Below are 12,866 nucleotides of genomic sequence, written 5' to 3' on the forward strand. Positions count from 1 at the left end.
GGGCCGAATAAATAAATATTATTTATTATCTATTGTCTATTGTCTAACAGCATTAATATGCAGAGGGAACATCGGGTTCTGGTGTATAACTCACTGGAAATGGTAACACAACTAGATAGAGTGGTAAAGAAGGCATATGATATGCTTGCATTCATTGGTTAGGGCTTTGAATATAACAGTCAGGAAATCATGTTGCAGCTTTATGGGATTTTGGTTTGGCTGCATTTGGAGTATTGCATGCCGTTTGAATTGCTCCTGGAGCGGGGCCTACATCACTGCCCCGCGCGGCTTGGAATGGCCGCGAGACTCTGCGAGCGCACGCCGGGGGCTCTAACACCAAGACCCGGTGTGCGACCTTGCATCACCCAGCATGGCTTTAATGGCCGCGGGGACAATCGCCATCGCCAGCCGGGGGCTTTGACTTTGACTCTGACTGGGGGGGGGGGGGGGGGGGGGGGGGGGGGGGGGGGGGGGGGAGAATGCAGTGGAGAGATAAGTTTATTTGGCCTTCCATCACAGCGATGTAATGGATGTTTATGTAAATTATGTTGTGTCTTGGGTCTATGTGTTTGTAATGTATGGCTGCAGAAACGGCATTTCGTTTGGACCTCAAGGGGTCCAAATGACAATTAAATGTATCTTGTATCTTGTATCTTGTATCTTGAATTGCCCCATTATATGAACTAATCAGAGGTTTTGTAGAGGGTGCAGAAGAGGTTTGCCAGAATATTGCCTGAATTAGGGAGTATTAGCTCCAAGGGGAGGTTGGACACATTTGGATTGTTTTCTCTAGAACACCATAGGTTGAGAAGAGACCTGACTAGAAGTAAAAAAGGCATATGCAGGGTTGTCAGTCATAATATTCTGCTTAGTGTGGAAATATCAAAGACTGGAGAGCATAACTTTAAGTTGAGGGCAAAGTTTAAAGGAGATATGGAAAGACAAGTTTATTTACACAATGAATGGGGTGTGGCCATGGATGGTGGTGGATGTGGATACGGTAATGGAATTCAAGAACCTTTAGATAGGCAATGGTTATGCATGGAATGGAGGGATATGGATCATGCATGGGCAATTAAATTAGTTTTTCTTGGCATTCTGCTCGTCACAGGCATTGTGGGGGCAGGACAAAGTTTGGCAAGTTATAGGTGTATATAATTAAGTTGTTTTTTTTAATAGGAAGATGATTGGACTGTCAGAGGTGAAAAGACAAGAAGTGTGAGATAAGGATAGAAGAAATAAAGCCAGAGTAAGGAATATAGGTGGAAAAGGGGATGGGGGATGGAGGAATGTACGAAATGGGTGTGAATCTCGGTGGGGCACAAGGAAGAGAGGAGGAAAGTATGGTGGCAGTTAATTCTGTGTCTTGAATGTACAGTAACTGAGCCCCCATAACTCTCCTGGAGAATGAAATTTGAGGATTTATTCCATTAGTGAAGAATTTACATCTCTGCTCTTGAATGGCCAGTCCTTTATATTAAGACTGTGAGTCATGTATCTAAACACCACAGTGAGAGGCACATCAACTTATCATTAACCCAGTCATTGTACATCCAAAGAAATCACCTGTCATCACCAGACCTGTACACAGTATTCCAGATGTGGTCTCAGCAGGGGTCTTTATAATTGGATCAAAAGTTTTCACATTCAAATCCCCTTACAATAAAGGCTGACATACTGTTCACCCTTACTGTATAATGCTTGCTGAATCTACATACAACTTTAAGTAATCTTGTATAAAGGACATCATGGTTCCCACTGAACACCAATGTCACTGACCCTCTCATAATACTCTACCTTTCTCTCTCTTTAATGACAACGGATGTCCTCATTATTTTTCTATATAATATTACATCTGATGTATTCTTCCCCAGTCATTTAATGACTCTTTATTCCCTTCAAAGAGTCTCCGTAATGGAAAGCATGGCTGCCTCACTGTGCCAGAGAACCAGTTTCAAATTTGAATTTGGGTGCTGTCTATGTGGAGCTTGCATATTCTCCCTCTGCATGGTTTCTTCCAGGTTCTCCAGTTTTTTCTTACGCCCTAAAGACATGCAGGTTAGATGGTTAGTTGGCAGCTGCAGCCTACCTCTATTGTATAAATGAGTGGTAGAATCCGGGAAAAGTTGATGAGATCGCGGGTTGAATAGAAAAATGGATTGATGATTGATTAGTGTAAATCGGTGGTTGATGGTTGGTTCGAACTTTATGATATATCTCTCTGTGACTATATCATGCACAATGCCCACATTGGCATCTAGCTTTGCATTTTTGACAAACGTGGTTATATTACACTGGTTCTAAATTGTTGGTACAGATTGTGAAAGATCTGAGGTCTATACAGTACATGACTGGGCACAACATGAAAATGACCTGTTCCTCCATGTTGTTATCTGTCATTAAACAATCTTCAGTGCACTCTTGCTTGTGGCCCCCAAAGTATTGGAATAACTCAACAGGTCAGGCAGCATCTCTGGAGAATATGGATAGGCAATGTTTTGGGCCACGACTCTTCTTCAGACTGATTGTCTTGGGGATGTGGGGAGGGGAGTGGGAGCGGGAGCTAGAGTGTGTCTATTTTGGTAAACCAGCATCTGCAGTTCTGAGTGTCTACATCATGATTTAATTTTGTTCAATATTCATTTGTCTCCACAAAATCGTTTGCCTCTGTTTCTCTGTTCATGGCAGCTGCTTAGTTTGCTATGCGGCAGTATTTTTATATGATTATTAAATTCAAAAGGAGGGATTTCGCTTCTATGTATTTGGCGATTTCCTGTCTGAACACACTTCATCTTTCCACACACCCACATCACGTACTTGGGCGGCATGGTTGAGCAATGGTAGAGTTGTTGCATTACAGCGCCAGAGACTCAGGTTCGATCCTGACCTAGGGTACTGTCTGCGGAGTTTGTACGTTCTCCCCGTGACCTGCATGGGTTTTCTCCGGGATATCTGGTTTCCTCCCACACTGCAAAGATGTACAGGTTTGTAGGTTAATTGGCTTGGTATAATTGTAAATTGTCCCTAATGTGTGTAGGATAGTGTTAGTGTGTGGGGATCGCTGGTTGGCGTGGACTTGGTGGGCCGAAGGGCCTGTTTCCGTTCTTTATCTCTAAACTCAACTAAAACTAAACTACTGAGCCCCTTTGGATTGTTTGTCATGCTAAATATTTACCAGCTGTTTGTGAGAAAATGCTCATAGTATTAAACTAGATACTTTGCTAATTCCTCTCATCTGGCCTTTCTCACTCATGTATTTTTAATACAGCAGACCAAAGTTTAACACAGATGTGAGAGAAAAGTACGGGGACTAATTGGAACAGGTCTGTTTTGATTACTGATGCAAGTGATCGATTACTGTTTTGATTACTGATACAATGTTGTTTTGATTACTGATGCAACCAATGCAAGACCTGAAATCCTGGGACGCTGAGCGGTAGAAATGTGATTCCAGTAGAATCCCTGTCAGATCGGAATGCTATTTTGAAAATAAGCAAATGGGTACTTAAGCCTGTTAGTCTGATGGGAAATGTGCCCTCTTTTTCCATTGGTAAAGATGTATATTGAGATTATTGGTCTTGCATTTTACCACAAGGTCTTGTCATGTACTCTAGAGGATTGTCAGTGGCAATTATCAAGAATGAAAGCAATCTTTCATTAGGCAAAAAAATTGTAAAATCAACAAAGTTGACGAGGTAATTCCTTGAAGTTATTTATGGTGTTCGATCACTTACCTTTTATTTAAAATCCTTCCATGTATTACCTCATCTTGTTTCTTGTTTATATTTTCTTACAACTCAGCATGAGACCTTTCAAGCTATTGTAGCCATGCAGGTCCTAAGAGTAATACCATTCTGCCACTTACTTCCCTGTAAACTATTTTCTCTCACATATCCGTTAACTCTCTCCTTATTCTGCGACCATCCACCGACATCAGAGGTACTTTGCAGCCAATTAACCTATAACCATCACTTCTTTGGGAAATGGAAAGAAAACAAACAAGGGGAAACCTACACAGTCAGGGATATCGTGGGCAAACTCCATAACTACTTTAAAATTATTTTGTTAACATATTTTATTATTATTTCACTCCTTAAATTGTATACTAATTATATTACATGCACTTCATCTCCCTAGAAGAGCTATAAAAATGAATGAAATTGAGACATAATGTTGCATAAGAACAGATGGTTGACTATATTAAAATGATGTGAGAAAGGCAGAGAAATTGGCTGCTCATCAGACACGTGGCTGGAATCTATTTCAGTCTGACAGATAAAATGTTGCTCTGCTCGCATTTCAGCTTATGCTCATGGGAGGATTCATTTCTGCGTTGAAAGTTGGTAACGGAGACTTAGGTTAGATTTAGGTTTAGATTTATTTTTGTCATGTGTACTGAGGTACAGCGGAAAGCTTTGTTTTGCATGTGGTCCAATCAAGTGAGATAATTCTGTGCATAAATACAATTAAGCTAAACTCATGTATAATTGGTAGATCAAAGGGAAAAATAAAGTGTAGAATTTAATTCTTACTATTGCAGTGCACCAGTTTCAGAGACAATGTTCGCAATGGGATAGAGATGAATTGGTCAGCACCCGAGCTTATGGAAGGACTGTCCTGAATCCTGATGACAGATGGGAAAAAGCTGTTCCTGAATCTGGTGCTGTGTGCTGTCAAGCTTCAGTATCTCCTGCCCGACGGGAGTAGGGAGAAGAATTATCGGGATCGGATACTGCCATTGTCGTATAAGCTGTAAATCTATAGATGAAGTTAGATCCGAATTTGGCTGCACAGTCATGAATGTATAGGGAGTACTGTAGGGGACTGAGAACACAACCTTTTGTGGCACTTGTGGTGAGAATTATTGTGGTGGAAGTATTAGCACCTATCCTCACTGATTGTGGTCTGTGGGTCAGTGAAAAATTGTTGTTTTGCCTGCATGGTATACATGAGTACATCAGATCATGGACAATAGTGTTTAATTTACAGAGAAAGTGTAGATTAAAAAATTGCAAAAACCACAATGAGGCAGATTGGAAGATTGAGAATTTATCCTTGTCATATCACAGGTCCATTCGGTAGTCGGTTACAACGGTGAAGAAGCTGGTATTAGAATTTGTTTATAATTGTCACGTGTACTGAGATACATGAAAAACGTTATTTTAACCCAGGCAAATCATGGCAAATCATACAGTTAATCCATTCACAAGGCAGTGCAACAAGTGAAAAGCAACAGAGTGCAGAATAGAATGTTACAGCTACATAGAAAATAGGTGCAGGAGTAGGCCATTCAATATGATCATGGCCGATCGTCCAAAATCAGTACCCCGTTCCGGCTTTATCCCCATATCGCTTGATTCCCTTAGCACTAAGAGCTAAATCTAACTCTCTCTTGAAAGTGTCTCAGAGAAAGTGTAGTTAAAAAAACTGCAAGGGCTGCAGTGAGGTAAATTGGGAGATGAGGACTGCAACCTTGACACAAAATGTTCATTCAAAAGGCTGATAACTGTGGGGAAGAAGTGGTTCCTGAATCTGATAGTACCTGCTTGCAAGCTTTTGTAGGAAAAATTCACTGGCATGTAGGTGATTCTTGATTATATTGGCTGCTTTCCCGAGACAGCATGGTGTAGTTGATAGATTTAGGGGGTGTGTGAGATGGATTAGACAATAGACAATAGGTGCAGGAGTAGGACATTTGGCCCTTCGAGCCAGCTACATTGAGCTACATTTACAACTCTGCATTTTCTTGAGGTCTTGGGCAGGGCATCCCAATTGGATGCTTTCTCTGGTGTATATGCAGAAATCAACAAGTCCTTGGAAACATGTTGAATTTCCTTAGTTTTTTGAGGAAGTGGAGACATTGTGCTCTTTTGATCATAATGTCATTTGGTTTGGACGAGGGCAGATTGTTTATATTTACACCTAAGAAGTTGAAACTCTCAATCATCTCCACTTCATCACCATTGATGCAGACTGGGGCATTGTGTCCTCCTGAACTCTGCTTCCTGAAGTTGTGACCTGAATAAGGATAATTCTGGTCCATTGGGGAAATTACTTACAGGGTAAAATAGATTACAACATAATTAGGCAGGAACTAGGGAGTGTAAATTGGGAGCAGCTGTTGTTCGGTAAGTCCATATCAAACATGCAGGAGTTGTTTAGAGACCAGCTGATCAGAGTTCAGATCCGGCATATTCCATTAAGCAGAAGAGATAAGGATGGCAAGGTAAGGGGATCCGAGGTTCTAAATTTGGTCAGAAGGAAATAGGAAGCACATGTGAGGTTTTGGAAGATAAAATCAGATAAGGCCTTGAGGAATAGAAAGCATGCAGGAGAGAACTTAGCCAACCAATTAGAAGGGTTAAACTGGCCATGAAATGTCATTGGCAAGTCAGATGAAAGAAAAACAAATCCCAAGACTTTTTATTCGGTCGTTAAAAACAAGAATATAACTTGGGAGAAGATAGGTCCACTCAGGATAAAGGGAGGAAGTTTATGCTTGGAGTGAGAGGATCTAGGCTTAGTAATAAACAAGTATCGTGCATCTGTATTCACGGAGGGGAACATGGGGAATGGAAAAGACCACGGCGAAGTATTCTAATATGCAAGGACAGTTTAAGATCAAGTAGCAGTTGGGTCGCTTGAAAAAGCATGTATGTGGATTTATCCCCAGGGTGGGGTGGAATCTATCTCAAATTACTAAGAGAAGCAAGAGAGGAGATTACAGGAATGTTGGCGAAGATCTTAAGGTATTCAAAGGTATTCAAAGGTTTTTATTAGTCACATTCACATACACCGAGGTGTAAGGAAGTGAAATGCTTTTTGCCATTTTGCAGCACACAAAAAAAGAATACAGACATAACACCAATGAGAGTCTTAAAACACAAAGAACATCCCCCCACAATGGCTCCCACCATGAGGGAAGGCACAAAGTCCAGTCCCCAACCCCAGTTCACCCATAGTTGGGCCTATTGAGGCCTCCACAGTTGCCTCTACGGAGGCCCGATGTTCCTGGCCATTCTCGCCGGGTGGTGGTGCTCCGGCGTCGGGAGAGTCCTCACAGCGGCATGGGAACCCTGGAACGGCCGCCTCCGTAATGGAGACCGCGGATTCCGAAGCCGACAAGGCCGCGCCGGATGGAGCTCCACAACTGGCGATCTCGTCGCGAGATCCCAGGCTCCCGGTGTAAAGTTCGGCGCCGCAGCCCGCAGCTGGCCGCTCCACAGTCCCGCAGCTCCGCGATGTTGTTCCCGGCGGTCTCAGCTCACCGGAGCTCCAGCGCGGCGACCCAGGCAAGGCATCGCCCGCTCCACGATAGCGCTCCAGCGCTGTGCCGCCGCCGAAGCCGAGGTTCTGGGCGGTCCGCGACAGGAAACGCCGCTCCAGGCCCGCTGGTAGGCCGCGAGGACGGGTCGAAGCTGCAGCCCGGAGAAAAGCTGCCTCTCCGACCAGGTAGGGACCCTGAAAAGTAGTTTCCACCTCCCCCCCCCCACCCTCCACACAAAAAAGTCTAGACCTCCAAACAAAACACTTTAACTAACTAAAAATAAAAATAAAACGGTGAAAAGACAGACAACTGCTGGCAGGGCAGCCGCGCACAGGACAGCGCCCCCTACTCTTAGTTTCCCCTCCAGCTACAGGTGAGGTCCTAGAGGACTGGAGAGTAGCAGTATTTCAGTATGTGATTAATACGTATCCAGGCTCTCTTACTTTACTGTAATCATACTGAACATAAATGTATGTCTGTGGATTTGAAATCTTATTGCAGTCTGTGTTTAATAAAAACTTTTTTTTTAAAAGAAAATTTAATTGCACCCCCGCACTGAATAGATTCGGACTTCCAGTGTATGTAGTCTGTTTGTATCTTCCCCCACCAACCCTCCCACAAGGAAACCCTACTTTATATCTACCATTCTCTTATTAATGTTATGATTTTTTGGTCACTTTATTTCTACACACACTTTTGTGCTTTTATTGAATTTGGAAATAGCAACGTCAAATCAAATCATGAACTGACTGATTTAATATTTTTACCTATGTCTGAATAAGATGTGACATCAAATGGATTTCATTAATGTTTATCTCTTTTTTATAAAACAACAGGCTCAGCTTGGAGGTGATGTTGATCCATCAAAATTATCCTGGTTTAAAGGAGGGTAAGTAATTATTTTATTCTCTACAAAATGTTGATAACTATATTTATCACTCTGTATCTTCCCTTTGCTCCATCTATTATACGAGACTTGAATGTATTATATATGGTATATCTGATCTGATAGCATGAAAACAGACCTTTCACCCAACTTGTCCATGCGACTGAGATAGTCCATCTACGCTAATCCCACCTGCCCGCCTCTGTCCCTTATACCCCTAAACTTTAATTATCCATGTATGTTTAAAAGTATTTTAAATTTTGTCAGCGTATTTGCTTCAACTACCTTATCTGGCAGCTCATTCCATATACCCACCACTCTTGTGTGAAAAAGTTGCCTCTCAGGTTCCTATTAAATCTTTCCTCTCTCAACTTAAACCCATGTTATCTCGTCCTTGATTTTTCAACTCTGGGTTAAAATGTGCATTCACTCTATCTATTCCCCTTATGATTTTATATACCTCGTTTAGATTATCCCTCATTCTTCTGCGCTACAAGGAATAAAATCCTAGCCTGTCCAACCTCCCTACAGTTCAGATCCTCGAGTCCTGGCTACATCGTCGTAAATGTTCTCTACAGTCTTTCCAGTTTAATGATATCCTTCCTATAATAGGGTGACCAAAACTGAACACAACGCGTGATGAAATAAAAACAGAAAATGCTGAAACTACACTATTCACAGATGCTGCCTAACCTGATGAGTATTTCCAGCATTTTGGTAATATCAGCATCCAGTAGTAGATTTCCAGCATCTACAGTTAGTTTTATGTTAATATGGTGCTTAACTTATGTTAAGCTTACATCTGTCCAAAGAGACTTTGAATACCACAGTGAATATTGTTGTATGATATTTGGTTCTACCTGCTTTATCTGAATGATCACTACTTTGGTTTGTATTCACATGGGAGAGTAACATGCAAGTAGTAAAAGACTGCAGATGCTAAAAATCTGAAACAAAATCAGAACAAAACTTGAAATGTTTGGCACATCAGGCAGTATCTGCCAAAGGAGAAACATAAATAACCTTTTTGGACATTGACACTTTTACAGAATTGGGAAAGCGAGAAAAGCAAGATTATTTTAAGTTTCAGAGAAAGTGAGAGGGATGGAGCAGAATAGTGAGACATATGTGACAGGGTGAAGCCAGACTCAATGGGTTAATGTGGAAGTTAAGTGGTGATTACAGTTCGCCTCAATTATGTATTGTTGATCGCAGGACTGTGAAACATGGCCAGCTATTCATTGTACTAACAAAGGGAGTAAAACTGAGCCAATATTAGAGATAAACTAATAGCAAAATGGCCAGTTTTGATAAAGTTAGAGATAATAAGTTACCTATACTTGGAAATGTTGATATTTTATCCGAAGGCTGCAATGTTTGAGACGGATATGAGGTGATGTTCCTCATGCTTGTATTGAGCTTTGTTGCTACAGTGAAGGAAGTTGTTAACAGATGGATCAGAATGGGAGAAGGGTGGAAAATTAAAGTGGCAGGCAACGGGGAGCTCTGACAGAGTTTCTCCCAACATTTTCTGTTTTTATTTTGCAGATGAAGCACAATTATTTTATCTTAAAGGGGTTTATGAAGTTGCTTCTGAAGTGCCCTGGAGTCCATTCACATACCAACCATGTGCGCACCTGGCACCTTGGGAAAACACTACCATTCTGGTTGGGGAAGTCCAGGACAAGGGGTCACAGTTTAAGGATAAAGGGGAAATCTTTTAGGACTGAGATGAGAAAAACATTTTTTACACAGAGAGTGGTGACTCTGGAATTCTCTGCCACAGAATGTAGTTGAGGCCAGTTCATTGGCTATATTTAAGAGGAAGTTAGATGTGGCCCTTGTGGCTAAAGGGATCAGAGGGTATGGAGAGAAGGCAGGTACAGGATACTGAGTTGGATGATCAGCCATGATCATATTGAATGGCGGTGCAGGCTCGAAGGGCCGAATGGCCTACTCCTGCACCTATTTTCTATGTTTCTATTTCTCTGGTGAAACTTATCAGGACTGACTCAGAGCCTCCTGTATTTAATTTCTGGATTTGATGCTCAATGCACAGGTCTTTGGGTCAGAAATTAATTATATATTTTAATTCAGAATGAATTAGGTGATCTGAGCTTCAAGGAGATCTGTGGGCTTTAGATGAATTTAAACTTATTGATTGGCTAAGTTAGTCAGCTCCCGTTATATTTTATATTCTCTTAGAAAGATAGAGACATGAACACTTAAAATCGGATACCTTAATATCCCCCCCCAACTCTCTACTCTCCCTTCTCCCATCAGGCCAGAACTACAGAAGTTTGAAAACACATACCTCCACGGCCCTTTCATCAGCTAGTGTGGTCCTGACCTCCCATCTACCTCATTAGAGACATTTGAACTATTTTTAATCAGACTTTATTAGACTGTATCTTGCACTAAATGTTGTACCCATTATCCTTGATCTGTGCATAGACATAGACATAGAAAATAGGTGCAGGAGTAGGCCATTCCGCCCTTCGAGCCTGCACCACCATTCAATATGTTCATGGCTGATCATCCAACTCAGTATCCTGTACCTGCCTTCTCTCCATGCCCCCTGATCCCTTTAGCCACAAGGGCCACATCTAACTCCCTCTTAAATATAGCCAATGAACTGGCCTCAACGACCTTCTATGGCAGAGAATTCCAGAGATTCACCACTCTCTGTGTGAAAAATGTTTTTCTCATCTCGGTCCTAAAAGACTTCCCCCTTATCCTTAAACTGTGACCCCTTGTTCTGGATTTCTCCAATATCGGGAACAATCTTCCTGCATCTAGCCTGTCCGACCCCTTAAGAATTTTGTAAGTTTCTATAAGATCCCCCCTCAATCTTCAAAATTTTAGCAGGTACACTGTGGACAGCTTGATTGTATTCACGTAAAGTCTTTTCTTTGACTGGATAGCATGCAACAAAAGCTTTCACTGTACCTCAGTACACGTGACAATAATAAATTAAACTAAACAGTAACTGGAAATATGGAATATACCTGAAAATGTTTGATTTATAGCATCTGGGGAGAGAGAAACTGAGAAACATTTCAGGTTGATGATCATTTATCAAACTACAGAAAGGTAGAGGTAAAACAAGTAGTGACAGAGGAAGGAGACAAGAGCAAAAGTGAACGTCTATGATAGGGTGGAAGACAGTAGAGACTGAATGTTAATTGGTCAGTGTAGCTTGTTGAATGAAGGTGATGAGGTCTTGGTGAATAACAAAAGGCCGATCTGATGGAGGTGTCGATAAATGAAGAAGAAGTGTGAAATCACCAGCAAGAAAGGAGCAAAAGCTACAGATGCTGCAAATATGAAATACAGCGGCTAGAAATGTTGATTAATAGAAGTTGCTGAACATGTTGAGCCCAGAAGGTGGTAATCTATCTGGTCAGAAGATGAGATATTGTTTCTCTCCCTAAGGGGTTCATTTCACCACTGTGTGAGATGAGGACAGAGAATTTGGAGCAGAACTCAGTTGATGAAAGCTGGGGAAAGCTTGTGGACTGAAAAGTGGTATTCTGCAAATTAGTCTCCCAACATGTCTTTAATTTCCTCACTTTAAAAGTGACTATTGGATTAATTATGGTCAGATAATCCGGCTCCAGATCCTGACTGTGCAAACAATATATATTAGTCTCATAGAATAGAGATACCACTTCTGCCCAAATTGTTTATATTCTCAGCTGGCGTGTGGCTTTGAACATCATCTTGCCAAATGTTTTTGAAAAACTGCCTATAATTGAATTATACATAATTGATTTTTATTTGTATTGTAAGATTTAGTATCATTCTCAGGATGCTTATGCTTTTGGCCTTGTTGGGCCATTCCTGTTTGTCTTGCATCCAACTGAGTAATCTTGCCAAGCCAACGACTGTGAACTACATTGATATCAGATTAGAGATAGAGCTGCTTAAACAACTGATTTTCTTGCCTAAAGACTATCTGAGATATTATGAGAAGCTGACAACAGTGTGGTCATTATTTTGATCGACAACAATTTTTTGCTTCCTGATTTATTTAATTTAAATCGAGTGTCATGAATTCATTGCGAGAATGAGGAAGTGGTTCCCATGTGAATTTGTGGATTTGGAGCATCAATTCAATCACTCCGGTAGTTATACAATATTGTGGAGAGAAAGGAGTAGAAGGGCAAATTGATATTGTGATACAGTCAGTCAAGAGTCAAGAGTGTTTTATTGTCATATGTCCTGGATGGGACAGTGAAATCTTACTTGCAGCAGCACAACAGAATATGTGAATATGTAAAAATAGTACATAACGGGGGAAGAGAGAAAAAAAAGAAAAAGTTCAATAAATAACAAATATAGTGCAATAATAATATAGCCTTTTGCAGTTCAGAGCTCAGAGGTTATTTGTTGTTGTGTTTAATAGCCTGATGGTTGTAGGGAAGAAGCTGTTCCTGAACCTGGACGTTACAGTTTTCAGGCTCCTGTACCTTCTTCCTGATGGCAATGGTGAAATGAATGTGTGGCCAGGATGGTGTGGGTCTTTGATGATTTTGGCTGCCTTTTTGAGGTAGAGACTACGATAGATCCCATCGATGGTGGGGAAGTCAAAGCCGGTGATGGACTGGGCAGTGGTCACAACTTTTTGTGGTCTTTTTCGATCCTGGACGTTCAAGTTGCCGAAACAGGCCACAACGCAACCAGTCAGAATGCTCTCTACCATGCACCTGT

The 12,866-nt window shown here is 41.4% G+C and overlaps 1 protein-coding gene across 4 annotated transcripts in view; it reads left to right on the forward strand.

Annotated features, from left to right (window-relative positions):
* The window catches only part of LOC129696097 (protein unc-13 homolog B-like), a 411,098-nt gene that overhangs the window by 249,249 nt on the left and 148,983 nt on the right, over positions 1-12,866 (forward strand). For all 4 annotated transcript variants that reach the window (XM_055633576.1, XM_055633551.1, XM_055633558.1 and 1 more), the window contains one exon: positions 8,104-8,156. In XM_055633576.1, the coding sequence (XP_055489551.1) occupies positions 8,104-8,156 (53 nt within the window). The remainder of the gene's footprint in view (positions 1-8,103; positions 8,157-12,866) is intronic.

The sequence above is a fragment of the Leucoraja erinacea genome, chromosome 1, assembly GCF_028641065.1.
Source record: "Leucoraja erinacea ecotype New England chromosome 1, Leri_hhj_1, whole genome shotgun sequence".
Classification (NCBI taxonomy): domain Eukaryota; kingdom Metazoa; phylum Chordata; class Chondrichthyes; order Rajiformes; family Rajidae; genus Leucoraja; species Leucoraja erinaceus.